This window comes from Archocentrus centrarchus, chromosome 16 (assembly GCF_007364275.1).
Source record: "Archocentrus centrarchus isolate MPI-CPG fArcCen1 chromosome 16, fArcCen1, whole genome shotgun sequence".
Lineage (NCBI taxonomy): Eukaryota > Metazoa > Chordata > Actinopteri > Cichliformes > Cichlidae > Archocentrus > Archocentrus centrarchus.
In genome coordinates this window covers 1,010,477-1,031,484 of record NC_044361.1, presented here as the reverse complement: position 1 = coordinate 1,031,484, position 21,008 = coordinate 1,010,477, and the positions used below count along the sequence as shown (strand labels likewise).

The 21,008-nt window shown below is 43.3% G+C and overlaps 2 protein-coding genes and 1 long non-coding RNA gene across 4 annotated transcripts; 2 read left to right on the top strand and 1 right to left on the bottom strand.

Moving 5' to 3' along the window:
- Positions 1-5,501: 5,501 nt before the first annotated feature.
- LOC115794358 (uncharacterized) lies at positions 5,502-8,791 on the bottom strand. The gene is made up of 3 exons (XR_004021169.1): positions 8,669-8,791; positions 5,690-5,770; positions 5,502-5,604 (listed from the first exon to the last, which is right to left on the bottom strand). It is a non-coding gene; the product is annotated as an uncharacterized LOC115794358 (long non-coding RNA).
- On the top strand, positions 7,667-14,270 carry lamtor2 (late endosomal/lysosomal adaptor, MAPK and MTOR activator 2). Of its 2 annotated transcripts, XR_004021168.1 has the most exons (5): positions 7,667-7,884; positions 8,679-8,841; positions 8,991-9,080; positions 9,611-9,794; positions 14,254-14,270. XR_004021168.1 is itself a non-coding variant. In XM_030749825.1 (4 exons), the coding sequence occupies exons 1-4, from the start codon at positions 7,817-7,819 to the stop codon at positions 9,665-9,667; spliced, it is 378 nt and encodes a 125-aa protein (XP_030605685.1). In that variant the 5' UTR covers positions 7,667-7,816; the 3' UTR covers positions 9,668-10,036. The 2 variants fall into 2 exon arrangements, 1 of the variants encoding a protein (XP_030605685.1); XM_030749825.1 differs by lacking the exon at positions 14,254-14,270 and having other exon boundaries at positions 9,611-10,036.
- On the top strand, positions 11,190-20,221 carry LOC115794356 (ras-related protein Rab-25-like). Its single transcript, XM_030749824.1, has 5 exons — positions 11,190-11,495; positions 15,745-15,940; positions 17,434-17,627; positions 18,014-18,094; positions 19,672-20,221. Exons 1-5 carry the CDS (start codon positions 11,459-11,461, stop codon positions 19,785-19,787), a joined length of 624 nt encoding a protein of 207 aa, XP_030605684.1. The 5' UTR covers positions 11,190-11,458; the 3' UTR covers positions 19,788-20,221.
- Positions 20,222-21,008: the final 787 nt, after the last annotated feature.

Here is a 21,008-nt window from a genome sequence, read left to right as displayed (position 1 = left end):
AGAGACCTTACCAGTGTTCCTGACCAATACGGGAAGTTGGCACAACCTACTGAACCCAAAAAGTTATAGTGAGCACAGGAGAGGATAACTCCCAGTCCAACACTGAGCAGGCCGACCATAATCTGCAGAGCCTGTGAGACAGGAAGCACAGAATGAACAACAAACGTGGCTGCAGAGCACGCTGCGTATCTACTGTTTCCATGGTGTTCATTAAAGTGGACCCACTCAGCTCATTTCCTCCTTTTTGGGGCTCTGCTAGAGTAGCTTTGCATGATTTGTGGTTCAAAGTCAAATTTTTCATTATCTTTTGAACATTTGTTGGTGTACAGCAGGGGGGCTGAAGGTGTGTGTGAAGCTGTGTGCATGAAATGGCCATATAAGGATTTCCTCTCTAAGTGACATCATTTAGGGCCAAGAGAATAAATAGCTTCAGTAGGAATTCAGTAAGGAAGAACAGCACAAATTTTACACAATGAAGGGTTGAAGGCTGCTCACCCCCAGCACTGCCTGACGGTCTCTCTGGACCCCACTCAGGCGCTTAGACACAGTGTACTTAGACACAGTGCTGCACACTGGACTGCAGCAAAGGTTCTTCAGTATCTGGCACAAAGGAGGCCAAGCACTGTGGGAGTCATAGGTTAAAGTAAACACAGTGATCCCATCAGCTTTGGACACAGTCACAGACATCCTGCTTGGACACCCGGGAGCCTGAAAGACAGCAGATAATCATTTCAGTTAGTTCAGTCAGATTAAGGCCACAGCTATGCAGAAATGGCAGAACACAAACCAAAGCTATAAGAGAAGACAGGGGTGTCAGATGTATTTAGACGGCCCTAGGAAACATAGAAGCAAACACTTGGCTGTTCAGTGAAGCCCTGGAGCAACACACGGAGCAACCTGCAGGCCATTTAATCCCTACACGACCATAATATACCATAGTATACGACTATAGCAAGACCTGGGATTGAATTTCTCGGCCAAGGAAAGCAGCAGCGGCGGGTTTCTGCTTTGGTGAAGAGGCTGGGATAAGAATTGGCACCTATAAGTCTTCACGGTCCTCTGCTGGAAAAGGGTGGAGCACTCACTCTGGGTTAGGGATGAGTTACTGCCCCAAGTGGAGGAGTTCAAGTATCTCGGGGTCTTGTTCACAGGTGAGGGGAGAGTGGAGCAGGAGATCAACTGACAGACTGGTGCAGTGTCTGCAGTGATGCTGATGCTGTACTAGTCTGTTACAAATAAAGATAGATCTGACTGTAAAAGCAAAGCTGATGATTTTCCAGTCAATCTACGGTCCTACCCTCACTTTATGGTCATGAGATCCTACTCCTCCACACTGAAAGGAGCCAGTTAAGGTTGTTCAGGAATCTGACTAGGATTCCTTCTGGACTCCTCCAAGGTGAGGTGCATTGGGCATGTATTACCAGGAGGAGACCCTGGGGCACACCCAGGATATGCCGGAGAGATGGCTGGGTGTCCCCATGGATGAGCTGGAGCGTGGCTCGGGACAGGGAAGTCTGGGCATCTCTTCTGAGACTGCTGCCCCTGGATAAGTGGCAGAAACTGGATGGATGAGCTTATTCTTATCATTCTTATGCTCATTATTATGAGAAATAATTTTGAAATAAATAATAACTTCTATGGTCCTGAAATTTTATTGGAGTGGGGTAAAGCGAGTCTTGTGTTTGGGTCAGCTAATTCACAGGTTTTGTTAAAATCTTGGTGGACATTTTCAGATTGTACTGTTGCACTCAGAGAAAGGAAAAGTTTGGAGGCATGTTTTTGATGCAGTGCAGTGCAGGCTGTGTGTGGTTTGATATTCATCACTTAGACTCATACAGTATACTACCTGTGTAGCATGCAGTCAGGGCAAGCAAGGCAATCAGCACTTTTCTAGTGAGATCTAAAAATAGACATCAATTAAAACACACCAAAGTAAAGCAATCTCTCTCATTTCATGTAATTTAATTGGTTCTAATTTATCCTTGTAACAGGTGAGTTTTCTCTCAGTGACCACCTTGGGCAAAGTGTGATGCAAGAAACTTGTTTAGCACATTAGTAATGAAATTTTCAATGATTAGAAGGGAACTCCTGCCATGTCTGGTTTAATGAAACAAGCAAGTTGAGCAGGTGCGGGTTCAACCAACACTTTCAGATTAGCATATCTGAGAAATCACTTGGTTGACCAAATGTACAAAGTTTCAACCAGCTGTTTTGCTGATGCACCATTTTTCATTAATATTTAATTCCCCTGTCAATACATACAGTTAACAATGTCACATGATCAACACAACAACACAAAGAGACCCACAGAGACCCAAGGTGCTCTTACGGTTCCTGTAACAAGGTATTGTTTTTACAGAGTAGGGTTGTTAGGCCTACATCCAACCTTCAACCTGGAGGACCAGGTGCTGAGTTTTGTCTGGCCTCTACCCTGAAACCTGCTCAGCTTGGTTAAACCTGCCAGGAGCTCAAGCTCTCAAAGGTCACTGAGACACACAAGCTGCCCTACCACGACAAGGTATCAGCACACGAGGGGAGCAGCCTCACGTCCCAAAAGGGCCAAAGAGGAAACAAGCAAGAGTCACATTACAAGGAAGGCTATTTAAATAGAATCAAGATTACAAATTAATAGACAAAGTACACAGAGATTTTCCCTAACACACCTGAAGCAAATATGAAAACTTACCTGTTAAAGTAGAAAGAAAATTTCAGCAATCTGCCAGAAAAAATAAAGGTGATTATTACTGTGCAATCAGGAAGCAGATGAACGGGCCAAACCTGTTACCAGAAGTCTCCTCCTCTGTGGAAGTCATAGAGAAACCTTAATCCTGCTCAGCTGAACATTCAGCTAAACACAAAGAAAAGTGAGCATAAAAACAAAAGACTGAATCAAAAGTCCTGGCAGAATGGCCCCTAACAGCTCGAGAAAAGGTGGCGTCACAACGACTGCAACTTTAGAGATGATGAGTCCAAATTTCTCCAACCAAGAAGTTCTGATGGTTTTACTTCTTTATGTAGGTTGTGTGGTGACTTCCCCCAGCAGTGGTTTGTTGAATCACCATCATCATCGTCATATAAATAATATTTGTAAAATATATTTAAAATTTATCATTCAAAAAGTTTGAGACTGGGATCATGAAAGTGTTTCTTCATTTTAGTGTTTAAGAGTGTTTATTGATATTTGTCAGCTGTAAAACACACAAAAATAAATGTATGCGTTTGGTGTATTATTAGACGACAGCTCAGAGGCTCACAGTGTGATGGGACAGCTGATAAGGAAACTAACAGGTGAAATCCATTGCAGTTCAACATTTACAATAAAGGGTTAATACATTTCTGCATCGATTACTCACAAAATGTGTTGTGACCCTCGCACAAACACACACAAACGAGCGAGTGCTTTTAATTAGCACAAAAGTTCTGCGTGTGAAGTTTCCACTGCGCTCTGTAAAACGTGAACGTCTTCATCGTGCTTGTTTCAGAACGTGTTTCCTTACACAGAGAACAGGACTCATGCTTTCATGCAATGCAGCACTTTTACTAGTCTGATAATTGTAGGGTCCCTGCAATGGACTTCAAGAGGTCTGCAGATGTGAAGAACAGGGGCATGAATATAATTTAGATTATTAAACTGTAAAGGAGTTTATTGCACAGCACAAAGACGTACCTGTTATTCTGGATGCAGCACTCAAACTTAAACTTGATGGTGTCAAAGCAAGAGGTTGATTTTTGTTATAAGACTTTGGGCCGATCCCTTTTTTCCCAAGTGATCACCACAGAGGATGGGCCTGTATATCTGATTCAGCCCACACTTTACACTGAATGTCCTTCATGGCACGACCCTCCCATTTATCCGGACCAGCGCCAGGAGTGCACGAGCTCGTGACCCCCTGAGGCTGAGGTTGTGTCTCCTCCCGGTCTCAAACTGGGGCTCTTTCACATGTAAAATGAATGCTAACCACTAGACCACAGAGCCGCAGTGCCTTATTTATTAGATGGCCGGTGGAAATGAGTTCGATCGCAGTTCAGATGGACAGTTGTTGGCTTCAAGTCCTTTTTGAGCTGAACAATCCTGAAGGAGGAAATTATAAACGTTTTTATGTATACGCCATATGTAATAAAATACAACTCTGACATGTAACATGTTAATGCAGCAAACAGTGTAGTACGGAGGACCAAAGATGCCAAAATTAAAGAGCATGTGAAATATATGGAGTAATGGGACAAATAAAGAAGAAAAGCAAATCAGAAATACAAATTTGTCACATTTTATTGATTCAGTCATTCATGCATTTATTTAGTTTTTGAAATCATACTTTGCACATTTAATAGCATATTAAGTATGTGTTATAGCACTTTGCAGTTTGCCTGAGTTTACCATTAAACACATGATGTACATTAAAGAAAAAACTGCATTTTTTTTAATTACATTTACTTAATCTAAAAGTCTGAATCTGCATTCAAAGAGTTCATTAAATTAGCATTACACCCCACCCACTGTTACTGAGATGAAACACAGCCTCAAACACGGGTTTCATAATGAAGAAGAGCCCATAAAATCAGACTGATTGATTTACTGATTATACTTCAGTCAAAATGAACATCAGCAGAAGCTTTGCTGTTCCACTGTTCAGGAAACAGTTTCATCAAAGTTTCTGCAGAAGGATGACAGAAATGATGCAGGAACAAGTTCATAGTAGCGCATCAGATTTTAGCTCTGACTCTGGATCAGGGGGTGCGTGCTGTTTAAAGCTTCTTCACCACCAGTTTAAATTGATAACAGTTTGAATAAGGTCAAAGCCGGGGAAGTCCATGGCAATAATTCCAAAGCATGGTCTGGGATGATCCGGATAAAACTGCCTGAGGTACTGATTGAGCCATGGGTTCACCTTTTCTGCCACTCTTTTCGGAGTCAGAAACATTCCCCACAGAGTGCCAAACCCAGTACCACTTGTGTAAGTCAGCACAGCGTTATAGCCCCCACAGGCCGCGCTGGCTTGGTTCAGCTGTTTGATTATAATGTTGTCTTTATCTTTAACGTTGCTAACCTTATTGCTGCTTTTCCCGTCTGTATCTATGAGGGGAATTCCAAGTGTAAATGTGTTTTTCTGCAAAAACACAATTTTGCCCCTCACCTGGCCCATATTCGGCATGCCAGAGTTCACCCACACATGTTTGTCATTACCAATCAGGCTCTGCACCATTTCATCGACCTGCTTCTTCTCAAAGGACTCGGGCACCACTCTAATGAGCACAGCCTCGCTCCTGAACTCAGACAGGAAGCCTCTAACAGTGTCCAGAACATCTCTGAGTGTGCTGCGCTGGTACATCACCCCGTGCATGACGTAGAGGGTGTCACCCAGTCCAAACACTTTGAGATCCAGGAAACGAATCCCGGCTTTCAGCTGATCCCGCAGAGACAGGGCCTGGCATTCAGCCTCCGGGCCTCCGTACAGGGCCATGCTATCGTGAGTGCCGGGGATGGTGATGAGAGAGAGGGAGCGGAAATCCTGAATGCCAGCCATCCATGGAATATTGTAGGAGCCCGGGATTATGAGGTTTCCATTGTTGTTGAAGAAAGAGTCTTTGGCACGGCACAAAACCCTGGAGATTAGAAGATTTGTTTCAATAATGCCAAAATCAGTTAAAAACTATTTATTCTTGAGTTTTAATCTCATAAGACACTTACATGGCAGACAGAAGAATGAAGTGAAAAAGCAGACGCTTGTCACCAGCGTTCATCTTGCAGAAGTGTGAGCGATCTGCTTCACTAAAAATAAAAGGATAAGTTATGCATTTTATCACAGCAAAATCTCTTAATTTGAAAGAAAGAAAACATACAAATCAATTGTGCAATACAGGTGGAAGATTCTGGTTATTTTGTTGGAGGTGTCTGCTCTACCTTGTAGTCAGGAATATTTCACAGCCAACAGGCAGAGCAGCAACGATCTGTAACTTATATTTCTCAGTTATCTCAAAAATCCTGGGTGTGGGCCACAAACTGAATAATCTTTCAAGGTCTTTAAATGTTTGCACAGATTGTGGTGTTTGAGAAGCTGGGTCCTGTGACTGGAACAAGAAGCAGGTCACATTGGATCTGATTCCCTCCAATGTAAGAAATGCAGCAAAGAGAAAAAAAGGGTGAAGCAGGTAAGACTCACTCCAGTCCAACTTCTGACTCTAAAACAGGGAATTTTACCACAGATGGAGGATGTGAGTGACTGCAGTGAGAGTACTGTTTGCTAAGTTTAATCAAAAGCGATAGCAGGTCCTTTGTTCAGAGAGGCATGCTGCTGATGGCTGAACTTATCTGACTGGGTGTAGTGCTGTTGGCCAGCAGATTAGTAGATAACGATCACCCACGCTTTGAAAATATGGAGCTGCTTATTGACCCTTTGCACTGTAACTGAGGCCATAACTTCAGCTTCTGCTTTGGTGCAAAAAGCCCACCGTGTGGTCTCAAAATGCTTGAATGATGTTGTTGTTTTAAAGACATGTTTAATGTCCAGTAAGCTCGAAATATTAAAATCAGCATCTTCTGTGAGAGTAAACTGTCCATAACAAAAACACAGTGTTAACAGGTACAAAGATGATGCCGTGGTTATTTGGAAGACAGGAAAAATACACGTTGGAGGAAGTTCAAATATGGCTGGAGCTCATTTTCAGTCACTTTGTGTATTTGTCACCTCAAGTTTATTCTTTTCAGTTTAGTCTTCCTTTCAATGGCTCCTTTCAATGTGGAGGAGCAGCGGCTCTAATCTGAGCCCCTCCTGAATGACTGCACTCCTCACCCTCTCTCTAAGGGAGAGGTCAGCCACCCTTCAGAGGAAGCTCGTTTCTGCCGCTTGTATCCACGATCTCGTTCTTTCGGTCACTACCCAAAGCTCGTGATCATAGATGATCAAGCACAAGTTGATTGGTTAAATAAACTGCGTAAGAACAGAAACCAAAGAGCTGTCGGGGAACAACGGTGCGAGAAATGATGTGTAACTAACAACTTTCAGGGAGATCCCAGTATTCGTAAAGCTCTCTGGAGCTATATGCAGAAATGAAAATTGCTGTAAACCCATGAGCAAAGCAGGCCATCATACAGATTCTATGAGCAGGAACCAGCTGGACCTGCATTATTATTTAAATCAGGGAAAGAAACCCACACCCACACCTGCTCTTTAAGCAACTTGGCTCCAACATGTTTGTCATGTTTTAAGTATTATAAGGAGCAAGTTTTTAAAAATATTCAAATGTTACATATAACATTATAATAATCTGGGTTCTACCTGTCAGAGTGAGTAATTAAAAGGCAAAGTAAGCTTCTCTGTGAAACTGTAATACTGGTAAATGTAAGGGAGAAAGAGAGGCCTTTAAAAATAAAAACAGAGTGTAACAGGACAGGAAGGAAACAGGAAAATGAGGCTTAAAAACTATTTTTTCACGTTTTTTCACAATTTTTGTTCTTTTGAGCCAGTTTTTTTTTATTAATTTTTTTTCTCAAAAATTTGCAATGCTTTGATTTAAGTTTTAAAATGAAATTTTCCTATTTTTGTTCTCATAAATTATTTTCTTGTTTATTGTACCCCCTCCTAGCCTCCATCCCCTCACTCCCACGCTTAACCTTCACTGGCCCTCATGCGCGTGTTGTTGGGATTTAAATGACTCCATTTCCCATGATGCATTGCGACCGCACCCGGAAATGGAAGCCGAATCAGCTGACTCGGTTGTGTGTTTCTGAGCAGTTTGGCGCTTCAAAGCTGTATTTATTTAGTCCCGTAACATTTAGTGAGTGTGTCCGTGCAGGTGTGTTACGGTAGCTGTTAGCATGTTGCGGCCGAAGGCGCTGACGCAGGTCCTCAGCCAGGCGAACACCAACGGAGTCCAGAGCACTCTGTGAGTACGAGCTAGCAGCAGGCTAACCGCTGCTGGCTGTTTGGGCCCATTTTACGGTCACAGCGGGGGCTCTGTCACTAACAGACGGAGGTATCTGAATGTTAAGACTCTCCTCGATACCCCGACGAACTGAGTGTAATTACTGCGGGCCAAATAAACCACTTTTCACAGCAGCACAGACTGTAAATTCAGGCCTGGCTCTCCCTGCTAACTCCATTTATTTTACAGTTAATGAAGCTGCTCAACAGCTCAGTCGTTCCGCATATAAATTATATTAAATTACTTAAAAATGTTCATTGTCGTGTCCCAGAGGCTAGGTTGTGGTTTTAAATGTTTTAGAAATTAACGTAATTATAGTAAATGTCATTATCAGGGGTTTTCCTGCATTACTATTATGTTTTTCAGGTGTGTGTGAACCAGCTGTGCTTGCATGAATCACCAAAATCCTATTTTGAACAGGAAGTACTTTAGTTAAAATTGATTGATTACTAAGTGACACCATTGTAGGTTTTGTATAAACTGGTTTTCACATTAGCCTTTAAACTGATAGTGGAGTTTTAACTGACTTTGGAAGCTCCGAGTTTGCTTGTTTGTACGTCTAACGTTAGCTTACTGCGCAGTAGGAAATCTCAGGGTAACCCTGTAACAGGATTATATAACAGGAATTCCTGCATAAGTAAAACATATTTCAGTGTCGTTCCCTCTCTTTAAACTGTATATTACGTTTAGATTGGTAACTTTGAACCTTTGTGAAAGTTTAAGGTCAAACCATTTGATCTCCCACCTTTCACCAGCTTGCTGAATAATGAAGGCTCCCTCCTGGCCTACTCTGGCTACGGGGACACCGACGCTCGAGTCACAGCTGCTATCGCCAGCAACATCTGGGCAGCTTACGACAAGAACGGCCACCAAGCCTTTAATGAGGACAAGCTCAAATTCATTCTCATGGACTGTATGGTAAGGAGCGCCCTGCCCCACCTATGAATAACATCTTTATATGTGAAGGGTTTGCATGAGATGGGCTAAAGGATGGTGATGAATATGTAGGAAATTGAGATAACAGTGACACTATCGTCGCCTTGTCTAACATTTTTTTTCTCTCTCAGGAGGGAAGAGTGGCCATCACCCGTGTAGCCAACCTGCTGCTGTGTATGTACGCCAAAGAAACCGTGGGCTTCGGCATGCTTAAAGCCAAGGTGAGAGTGTAGATACCTGCTTTTCTGCGGGATGAAGAAAGACTTACTCAGAAGTCAGTCAGCCAGTCCTGTCTTTGTGACTCAGCCAGCTTTAAACGAGGTCTCATAGTCACAGCTTGAGTCAGAGTACGTATGGGTGATATCTCAGATATATGCTCCAGCTAATCTGCTGACAGTCTCCAGAAGCTGGCTCATTTTGTGTTCAGGATGTCCACATGGCAGATAACACACATCTGACTGATCGTTCCATCTTTCTCACAAATGCAGATAAATTCAAAGAAGCTGACTAAAGAAAAAGCAGAATCACTGTCAGATATTAGCCAATGAAAATAGTCCCCCGTTTGGTTCTCCACATTAGCCTGCATGCAGCCAAAGCCCGCTCAGACGTGATTGGTCGATACGACTATGACCTAACTCCAAGTGCAAATCAGAAAGCGTGCAGTACAGCAGCTCCTGTCTCTTCTGTACAGATTGTGCTTATCACATTGAGATATGTGCTCATATTCATGCTGTATGTGTTGTGATTGTAGGCAGAAGCGCTGGTGCAGTATCTGGAGGAACCTTTAACTCAAGTGGCTGCATCATAGTGGAAACGTGACTCACGCTCTTCTGGATGCTTTTGTCATGTGATCAAAGTCACACATGGACTACTGTACCATTCTGCTTCTTCACTAAGTGTGTGTGTGTGTGTGTGTGTGTGTGTGTGTGTGTGTGGTAACTCCTCTCCCTCCTTGTGAATATGTCCCCTTCTCCTGTCAGCTGAGTGATTCCATTATCAGACGCTCTCTCGGTCCGTCCTCTGACGCGCTGATCGCAGATCCACAGAAATGGGAACATTTTGAATCCCGTCAGGAAAAAAAAAAGGTGGATGGAAACTTTCTGTACAGTGAGATGAAGTTAAGAACATTTGTTTTACTTCAGAGGTGTTAAATAATAAAAAAATGGTATTAAATTCACACAGTTGTGTCTTTATGCCAATCTGAGCAGGCTGACAGAGAAATAAATACTGAAGGTCACAGCTTAAAAATCCCCCCCCTGAATCTGTGGTCATGGTCTGGGAACAACATCCCAGCAAGGAAATGAGAACTGAAAATGTGTTTGAAAATTTTGATGCAGTCACTGGAATTAATTTTGATGATATTTTTGGAGGTCGGTTTGACCGTCAGGGGCCTCGACATGCTTCAAACTAAAGAGTCCAAAAACCTGCGAGGAATAAATAGACAGGAAGACAAAGGTGACAGGTTTTAGGTTAGGAACCTGTTTTTAAAGTGAAAACAGTCCTGCTGAGTCAGACGGAGCATCCTCAGCATCAGATCACTTTCTATTTTTAACAAATTGTTTTCCTTCTAAATAAAGTTCAGTCCTTACTTTTGTCTGGTTTTTATTTTCATGTCAGCACTAACGTGTCCGTTACTCAGGCTGCTGCTCGGTTTCTGTCCTTTTAGTTGGTCCTCGTTCAGGGTCTCGAGGGTCAGGGTCATCTGTATTCATGAGATTTAATAACAGCTGTTCATTCAACTTTAATTTCTTATTTAATGGTTTTATTTGAATGTGTTTCATATACTTTTTATTTTGGTTTTCTGTTTACTTTTAAATTGACATTTTAATCAGATGTTTTTGCACGTCTGGACTTCATTTGTTTCCTGTACCGTGTGTGTGTTTAATAGAGACCTACAGTTATTTTAACATTGGAGTGGTGCTGGTGTTATCAACTGTCTGCTAATCCATCCACTCACAAACATGTTCATGATGAAGCACCTCTGGACCCCACCCCTGCTGAAAGAGATCTTTAGCAGTTAAAAAGCTATAACAGGAATCCACAATGAAAAGGCATTAAAATAAGAACTATTTAACCAAATACAATAGACAAAAATTATAAGGTCTGTTTGAACTTAATGGGGGGGGGGGCTTTGCTAGATAGACAGGAAATGATGTGATAGGCGTGGTGATGTAAAGGAAAGCTTTATTGAAAGAGCACGTGAGCTCCGTCCCAGCGTCCTCCGGTAATCTGCTCCACCAGGGGGCGCCTGAGAGTCCACCTCAGCTGTACCTGCCGCTGGCCCCACCTGTCCAACCTGCCCCGCACCAGCAACATTACTTGGACACTCCCTGCCTCAGACCCCGCCTGCTGCAGGAGAGCGACCTGGATACGCTCCACATGTCCTGTTTAAACAAGCCAGCTTTCCCTGAGCGCTCACAGGAGGGGACGGGCGGTGAAGAGCAGACAGCTGGCGACTGGCGCTGGTGTTAAAACCTTGTTTTTGCAGCGGTTTCCGTCCCTGAAGTCAGGCTGGTTTTTGGCCTCTGCTCAGTGTCATCTTGCATCCTGTGATCAGACTGCTGTAAACTGGGAGGGGGCGACACTGAATGGACAAAACATGGGGTCAGATGAGGCCTACAACTTTGTCTTTAAGGGTGAGTACATGTTTTCCTGCCTGCTCAGTCCGCAGGTACATTCCTAAAGTTAGAAAGGTACCATATACTGATGTCCCATTTGACTCTCTAATGATGCTTCCTTGTTTATGATTAACTGCAGTTTCCAGGAACAAACATGAGGTGTGTGTGTGCAGTAGATTAGTAATAAACAGTACACAGTAGTGCATGACTAACAGTCTGCACGTACAGTAAGTTTCAGGTGAAATACTGCAAAGCTGAGTCGTACTGCAGTGATATCACATTGTTTCTGCAAACACACATGATAATAGGGGTTATTGTTCAAATCAGGATGGCAACAAGAATAACTCGTCTGCAAGTGTGTTGTTGTGAACCTTCACTGTAAAAACAAATCATGTTCTCTTATTAAAAACAGCAGCATTAATAGCATGTATTAATAATAATCCTGTTCAGAACTCGGTATTTTATCCATACCAGCCTTCCATCGTCTGCGTGGAGCCGGTTCCTGCTGGACCCGACTAGGCTGCAATAAAGGGAGAAAAATCAGAAGACCCAAATGGCAGTGACGCTCTCCTGCTCAACTTTACATCAGGCTCCAAAAAACAGCGTAATCAGAACGATGGGCCCTAATAACTCATTTATCCTTTTTCTTTATTAAGATACTCCAGCAGCAACTATTCATCCTGGGCTCCACACACTGACCCCCTTCCTGCTTAATTTGCCTTCAAGGCCACCAGGGCCAGCTCAGTAACCTAATGATTAACACACACAATGTCTCTGTCTTGATACCAGATGGGAGTGTATGATGTAGATCTTATTATTCTGCCTCCACATTTCCATTTTGCTATCAAAGTCAGAAGTGCCCAAAAATCAGCTTCAGGAACATGACAGCCTCTGCAATGATGAAAACAAAACCTTTAAACAGTTCAAAGGACAAAAACAGCTTTTCACAATCAAATCGATAAACATTTATTTGGATTTTAGTCCCAATTTTGACCAAAACCTGCACGTGTGTGTTTGCTGCTCCTTCCAGTGTTTCCACAGCAGACAGTAATCAGGGCACAGTCACAGGTGTATTCATCACATTAATGACTGCTGCTTCTACCTGAGAAGGGTCTCGGCACTGGAGCAGCATGCACAGTGCACAATGACTTAATGAAGCTGGGTCATCGTTAGTGCAGTAAAACCTGCTGTGCCAGCACAAATAACCTGTTGTGAAAAAGTCCTCCAGCCAATGAGATGCAAATTTCCTTCATAGAAAACCACAGGGCAGCGTAGCGGTTTGCACTGCCGCCTGACCGCATCAGTGTTCTGGGTCTGAACCTGCTGCTCTGCACTGAGGTTGTCCCAGCTGCCCCAGCTTCCTGCCAAAGACTTGTAGGTTAATTGGTTAATTGGCCTTAGGTGTGAGCAAAGATAGGTGTGGCTCACCACTCGCCGCTATGTAGTGCTCTCCAGATGCACACTATCACCACACCCTATATAGTGCACTGAAAGTCTCACTGTGAGCCATCATTCAGGCAGAAAGGAACTGGAGCAGCTCATCACTGCCCCCCCAAAACAATTAGGCTTTAAAAATCTTGTGCTTCTGTGGACACTCGTTGTAGTATTAATCTTCACATCACAAATCTGAAGGCTTGACTTACTTTAGCCTGTATGCACAAACATTTAATGTTCCTGACACTGTTGTATGAAATCAACAAGCTTATATACAAACTTTATATCTGACTCGTTTTAATATTAACCCTTTAAAATGGTGCCATTATGAAAATTTACTGTGTTTATGGTATTATTAAGCATGGCTGTAAATTTGAAGGTGGGTTCAGGGGACACAAACATATATGTAAAATTTAAAAGCATGAAAAAGCAAAGGAAGTTCTGCCTGTACTCATCAACATGGGCGCATCTTTTTTATAGTATTTTTACTCAAAATCTGATAATAAATTATGGTATAAAGCATTCCTGAAACTTCTGTGGATATCATAATTATCCGAGTAAGTTATGATATATTTCTTCCTTTGGTTTGGACGTGCTGTGGCTACTTAATGTTAGTGTTGCCCGCCCTCCTGTTTGCAGTCAGAATAAAACTGTGCAGGGACAAAAACACCTGAGAACCATTAAAGTTCAGGTAACTCAAAGTGACTGAAACTGATCCAAAATGACTGTAGTGATTGAACATGCATATTTAAGCAGGTTATTGGCTCAAACAAAAGGTGAACTGATATCACAGTTTTCAGCATGCCTCATGTGTGCTAACATATTAAATAAGGAAAGCTGAGAGTAATTAATGGCAGAGAGCGCGGTGCCAGATTTTGGTTTTTCTTTTGAAAAAACTTTTCCATCATCAACATGCAAAAAAAAAAGAAAAGCGTTGAGTTCAGTGCAGCGACCGTATCCAGTCCTGAAGGTCATGAACGCTGTGAAAATTTAAGCTTTTGGCCCCCTCGTCCCAGCACAGCAGTATTACCATGGAAACCTGGGGTATTGTTTGCATTAGAAGTTACTCAGTTGTCAAGGAGACGGTGTGTGTGTGCGTGTGTGTGTGTGTGTGTGTGCGTGTGTGTGTGTGCGTGTGTGCGTGTGTGTGTGTGCGTGTGTGTGTGTGCGTGTGTGTGTGTGTGTGTGTGTGTGTGCGTGTGTGTGTGTGTGTGTGTGCGTGTGTGTGTGCGTGTGTGTGTGTGCGTGTGTGCGTGTGTGTGTGTGCGTGTGTGTGTGTGCGTGTGTGTGTGTGTGTGTGTGTGTGTGTGTGTGTGCGTGTGTGTGTGCGTGTGTGTGTGAGTGTGTGTGTGTGTGCAGACTCCAGGTTAAACGTGCACGTTTGTACTTATTTGTGTTTTTAGCTTTTTTTGGGACTCGGCAGGTTTTAGGAGAAATATCAGTTTTTATTTCCTGGACCTGTAAAAATAAAATTCATTCTCAGAGTCCGACTGATGTGGATTCAGGGAAACAGCAGAAAACAGTCTCCCAGCATTCATTAGCTTTTCTGCTTTCAGTGAATCCTAAACAGCAGATGGAGTTTGCTCCGTTGTTATTGTTGTTTTACTTTTTTTAGCATTTTAAGAAGCTGTTAGCAATGTTAGATAAGGGTCAAAGTTCATCCACAAGCCTGGAAAACAGGAAAAGTTAAGAAAACAGTCTCACTCCAAAGTTAAATTAGTAACTGCTCCAGCATTTGAACTCACAGCAGCTTTTCCAGCAGGTGGAAACGAACACGTTGCATGAAGAGCAGGTACTAAAACGAGATCTCATGGTGAGAACGTTTTCCCAGGGTTCACCGTGCAGGTGAATATGTTACAGGTCCAATATGTGCTCAAGGTGGGGATCTTTTTCCAACTTATAGAAATGAACACTTGATGAAATAATAACTTTCCCCCTGCTGAGTGTCTCTGCGGTTCAAATGGATCTAACCACTGTCTCCAAAGACGTGCTGAATTCAGCAGCTGACAAATGCTGAGTTGCTGACTTTGTATCTCCTTGTTGAACGATGATGGGGTAACAAGATGGGGTTCACAAAGATGCCGCAAACCTCGAGCAAGTTCACTTCAGTTGTTGTCAGGAGTTGGTTGAAACCAGAGCTGATGCTGCTTTTGGTGTTTATCAGTTCTCTGAGCTCGTCCCTCTCCCAAACATCCAAACACCATCATTAAGGGCTTAGTTGTCACAAGATTTTGGATCACTGTAAGGTGTGACTGCAGCTTATCCAGGTATTCACAGGTCCCATTTCTTCTGTGTGGTCAGACATTTCTATTTGTGCCAATTAAGCCACACCTCTTTATCTCTCTGAGTCAACTACTTAACAACTGAAACCCAAACATTAGTCACCAAAATGTGCACAGGTGGCGTCTGTGTTACTTCTCCTGTTTACTCAGTGGGTCGGTCGCTCTGGCAAAAATTAAAGGAAGTAGCAGCTGAACTCGTTCCACTGGATTTGGAATCGTTTTAACCAGTCACACCAAGAACAACGAGCGACCAAAGATTTAAGATGCGTGCTGCACAGCTTCACTGCTGAACGCTGTTCTGAGCATCATCATAGAAAATTCAGCTGCATGCTTCACTTCAAATCATTAACTCTTTCACAACAAAGTTATTTCCTGATTGTGTAATTAGCCCAATTATGAAGCAACTAGAGAAGACACACCTCGGCATCAGTCAGGACTGGCTGTACAGGATGAAGCGGGCCTCGGAGGATCGGCTTTGTTGGTTTAGCAATGACTGAGTGTGAGAAAAATGTTTAAAAAGTCACATTCAAACTGCTGTTTGTTCCCTGCAGTGGTTCTCATAGGAGAGTCTGGTGTAGGAAAGAGCAATCTGTTGTCCCGCTTCACCAAGAATGAATTTAACCACGACAGTCGCACAACCATCGGGGTGGAGTTCAGCACACGGACGGTGCAGCTCAACAGCTTCACCATCAAAGCTCAGATCTGGGATACGGCCGGGCTGGAGCGATACCGCGCCATCACTTCTGCGTAAGCATCAAAACCCAGCACAGCTTTCTAATCCTCCTAGCAACACCTCAGATCCACCCCAAAAAGAAACCGTTCACCCTGAAATGTAATGTACATATTTTTATCTTGCTTGTAGTGCTGTTGGAGGTGTCTTCCTGTAGAAAGGCAGTTCTTCCTCCTCACTGTCGCCAAGTGTGGCTCACAGGGGATCTGATCTGATTCCTGGACTCTCTCTCTAACATTGTAGGGTCTTTGCAGTGTAACGTCCACTGAGAGCGTTTCGTGAACTGCTAACATATGAATACCTTTGAAGATATCAGCTGTTAAATATAATGGAACCAAAATGCAGCACATCACATCTGACTAACTCAGCAGTGACGTCTCTGTAATCATGACCAAGTCAGAGGAACAAAAAGTAAAGTCCACAAACCTTCATGTAAGAGCAGAACATAATCACATCATAGTGCAGGAGGAGGCGTGACCAAAGGCTCGTGCTCGTGACAACAACATGGCACGACGGTGTCTCCCTCAGCTGAGCTGTAACGAGGAAAAATCAGTGCCTTCTCTTCGCGGGTGTCACCACAGTGTCAACATTACACAAAGGTGTCTCTTAGCATCAGTGCTGTGATGCACCGGCTGCTGAAACATATCGGTCCCATTTCACAGACCTACAAAGTCCACATTGGCCCACATCAGACACACGCTTGTTTTCATGCAGCATAGTTGTTGTGCAAACCTGCATGTTGGCATTTAAAGTGGTGCTGTTGTCAGCCAAAACACCTGCAAGGACAGGCACTGATCCTCTGTTACTCCCACATTACCTGAAAAACCACCTGCACATTCTCGGCTCCTCTCTCTTTTCCACATTTAAAACCCACTTGGTGGGAATGCCGACGTTCCTTTGAACACGCAGCCTTGAGTGGTTCTCTCGTCTAACTGATTCAGTATTTTTTCCTCCCTTAATTAAACTAGAAGGATTAAGAGTGTGGAAACGGCTTTTAAAACAATAGAACCATGTCAGTTTTATTTTTAAGACATGGGGAAATCTGAGGATATGCTACACCGCTGGATTAGCTCTTTTCTGACAGCTTGGCTTTTTGAGTAATTACTTGCCAACTTATTCTAGTATGCAAATTCTCAGTCCCATGGAATTTCCCATTTGTGCTGTAACAAGCAGCTAAAACCTATTAAAGTGGAATTAATTATGCTGCTGGAAGAGGGGAGCAGAAATGTAATTGTCAGGGAAGTACTGACTGGTTATAACTTCAGAGCAATCAGCAGTCATTAATTAATTTATTTCAATGGACAGCAGCAGGAACTGCCTATTATCCCTCCATTGTTGGCCACTGCTGGTGCTAAAGGCATCAGGGTTTGGGTCCATATGTCCGCCTACACCCTTCTTATGAGCAGGAATGTGAGAGTGAAGAGCGTTGGTTTTAGTTTCATTTACAAATAGAATCACTGCAAGTATAAAGATATCTGTGTATAACTGTATAACTGCCTCATCCTAACAGGTATTACAGAGGCGCTGTTGGAGCCCTGCTGGTTTATGACATCACCAAACACCTCACCTATGAGAGCGTGGAACGCTGGCTAAAGGAGCTTTACGAACACGCTGACCCCCAGATCGTGGTAATGCTGGTGGGCAACAAGACTGACCTGGAGTCAGAGAGATCTGTGCCCACTGAGGAGGCCAAAGACTTCTCAGGTACGAAGTCAGCAGGTGTGAAACCTGGAAATTAGCGCACGTGTTCATGTAAGCACAAAAGCAAACGTGAAAGCTCAACATTTCACTTTAGAGAAAAGGAGGAGAACGCATTTAAAGTGAAACACCTTTGACTTTCAGCTTTTGTGAAAATCTTTGTGTTTTCACTTCTGCTGTTGATAAAAGTGGAGAAAGTTTCTGCGTCTCTATGAAATCAAGTCCAATTCTCGTTAAATCTTCGCGCCTCTAATTGTGTTTGATTAAAGATGCAGTACGCCATGTTATTACAACATTTGTTCCCAGTTTTAAAAGTAGAGGCAAAATCTGACAAAGTAGAAAAATCACAGATGTGAATTTAATGAACAACATCTGTATTATTATCATCACAGAGAAGAACGGCCTTTTATTCCTGGAAACTTCGGCCTTGGACTCCACAAATGTGGAAGCAGCATTCAACAGTGTCTTAACAGGTAATTCTTCCTTTACGTGCTTCATATGTTTCTATTTTGTTGATATGTTTAGTGTTTCTGTACATTTATTATGTGTACATTAGCTTTACTCTTACCTCTTTTTCCACCCCATGGTCAGTTCCTCTGTCTGACTTTTGTTCCAAAAACAGCAGGAAGTCAAATGCTTTTTATTTATATGTTGCTTTTCACAGAGAAGTGCTTCACAGAAGACAAACTCAAACAAATGTGAAAGAGAAACAAGAAGGCCAAAAATAAAGAATCTAAAGTTAAAAGAACACAAAAATTATGCAGTAAAAAAGCTTAAAATGATTTAAATACAACTAAAAAGACAGTAAACAGGGCGGCACAGTGGAGTGGTGGTTAGTACTGCTGCCTCACAGCTACAAGGTCCTGGTTCGATTCCACCTTGGCCGAGGTCTCTCATGTTCTCCCCGTGTCTGCATGGTTTCCTCCTGGGGTTAGGTTCATTGGTCACCATAGGCGTGAATGGTTGTTTGTCTCTGTGTGTTGGCCAACAGGCTGGTGACCCCGCCTCTGGCCCTAGTCAGCTGGAATAGGCTCCAGCCCCCCCCCCCCCCCCCCCCCCACCCCACACACACACACACACAAAACCCTGAAAATACTAAGTGGAGGACAATGGATAGATGGAAAGACAGTAAATGAAAGACAGTTGGAACCAAGAATGAAATAAAAGTAGAACTGAGTTCTGCTGAGTAATCAGATACAGTCGTGTAATAAAGAAAGATTTCACATGCTTTCTACCTGCATAGCATTGGGGGGGGGGGCAGGTGCTGCTGATGGGCTTGCTGGTCTGGAGCATTCAGGTGTGTGTTAGCACATTTCCAGAATATTTAAGCTCCATTATTCCACAGTTAGAAAGGTTATCCATGGAAAATATTTAAGGCAAATGCCAATCATCCCAGGAGTGAAACTCCCAAAGAGCTGAGACTCTGCAGTCAGCATGTTAAATGTTAAAGTTCATAATTAGAAAAAGGCTGAACAAATATGGGCGGTTTGGGAAAAAAAAGAACAAACCAGACTGAAACACTGTGGCGGGACTTTAAGAGTCGTGCATAAACACCCACAAACCTCACTGAACTGAAGCAACACAACGAAGAAGGCTGAAAATGTCTCCACAACAATGTGAAAGATTCACAACATCATACAGAAAGTGACTGGTTAAAGAAAACTATTGAAACATTTAGTGTTTCACATGGCTGCACATGTGGAACGTGCGTGTGGAGTCATGTGTGTCTTTTTCACATGACTGTATGTATGGAGCTGCCTTTTATAAGAATCTGCAGAAACCAGAGCTGTGAGCCTTCAGCCACCATCAGTCGCCCCCCAGTCCTCAGACAGATGCATGGCACAGACAGGAACTCAGACCTAAGAGTGCGAGCTGATTTTATTATGGTGGAAATGCATGGATCTAGTCCTAGCTTGGGCAGTGACACCCCATCAGTGGGAAAAAGTTACTGCTGTGGTGGCTTTTGAAGCACGGTATTACTGCTTGTGTAATTTGCTTTTCTTTCTGTGGCATCATGATGTAATTATGTATGTCGACTTCATGCCATTAGAAATTCACAAGAAGGCAAGCAGTAAGGGAGTGGTGCGAGGCACCGTGAGCGCGGTGTCCCTGAACAGCCCTAAACCAGAGAGCACAGAGGAGAGGCCCTGCTGCAGGAACATTTGATCCCACCATCCTTCAGGAGCCCGGGGGCCTCAGGGTGGGAAACCCCTCCTTCAGCTGCGGCCCTGAGCTGGAGTTTGATGGAGGCAACTTCAGGCAGCGATATAAGTGGTTCTGGCTTTAGTGTTGCAACTTTAAGTTGACTGATTTAAGAGCTGTATTGTCTGCATGGTGGTAAGATGCATTTGAAAATGTGAACGGCTGTAGCTGGAAACCACCAGCAGTCTTTTGAGAATCTTCTTCACTACTGAACAAAGGTCAAAGGTGAAAGTAAACTGTGCTACATGTCAGATTATTTATAATCCATCCAGGAAATTGGAGACATATCATGGCAGGTTTCAGTGTTTTTCCCTAAAGCAGCAGCAGCGTGTGCTCCAGCTGATTATCTGTGAGGAGGCTGATTGCACTTCTGTTGAGAAATAAATGGAGACAAATTACCTACTGTGTGCTTTTTGTGTCTTATAACAAACTCTATCACTTCATGACCACACAACACACCATATCTCAAAGCTCACATCACCTCACACTGCTTTCTTGAACATGACAGTGACCCCCACTGTACTCCAACAGCCTCCACAGTTAAGGATGTGGGGGAACAGGAGAGTTGTATCATGGATGTGCAGCTGATAAACCTGCAGCAGCTGTGTGATGCTATCATGTCACTGTGGGCGAACTTCTCTGAGGAATGCTTCCAGCGCCGTGATGAATCTACGCTGCCACAAAAGAAAAGGAGGTCCAAACTGATACAAGCAAGGTGTACCTAATAATGTGTCCAGTGAGTGTATAAGAGCATAAGATGGGCGTGGCCACCACCACACCGCCCACTGATCAGTGAAGTTCTGTTCTGAGGTTCTGAGCTGAGTATTTTGGCCGTCGCCATCTCGGTGTTGTGAAACTGGACACAGCAAGAGGTCACACCTGAAACCTTTATTGTAATCCACAAATAATAAGACTTCAAGCTAGAGCCTGAGACCATAAACCTATGAGGAAAATGTTTAAAGTTGAAGTAGGAACTCAGGTGAGCCGCAGGATCATTTTCTCATAAGCTGCTATTGAAGGAGAGCTCAGAGGAGTTGCCTCCTGGTGGCCATTAGGTAGAATGCAGGCTTAAGGTACCTCTGACATGACTTCACTGTTTAGACGCTGAGGCTGCGTCCTTTTGTAACATCTGTGGTTTTACTAAGTGTCTGCAGCAATCAAGGACTTTATTGTGACTACCACAGT

Excerpts from the sequence above, each read along its gene's own strand:
- lamtor2 (XM_030749825.1), top strand. The coding sequence starts at position 7,817 with ATGTTGCGGCCGAAGGCGCTGACGCAGGTCCTCAGCCAGGCGAACACC. Across the intron at positions 8,842-8,990 it reads TCATTCTCATGGACTGTATG|GAGGGAAGAGTGGCCATCAC; the intron begins GTAAGGAGCGCC and ends TTTCTCTCTCAG. Across the intron at positions 9,081-9,610 it reads TCGGCATGCTTAAAGCCAAG|GCAGAAGCGCTGGTGCAGTA; the intron begins GTGAGAGTGTAG and ends TTGTGATTGTAG.
- LOC115794356 (XM_030749824.1), top strand. The coding sequence starts at position 11,459 with ATGGGGTCAGATGAGGCCTACAACTTTGTCTTTAAGG. Across the intron at positions 11,496-15,744 it reads CTACAACTTTGTCTTTAAGG|TGGTTCTCATAGGAGAGTCT; the intron begins GTGAGTACATGT and ends TGTTCCCTGCAG. Across the intron at positions 17,628-18,013 it reads GGAGGCCAAAGACTTCTCAG|AGAAGAACGGCCTTTTATTC; the intron begins GTACGAAGTCAG and ends TTATCATCACAG.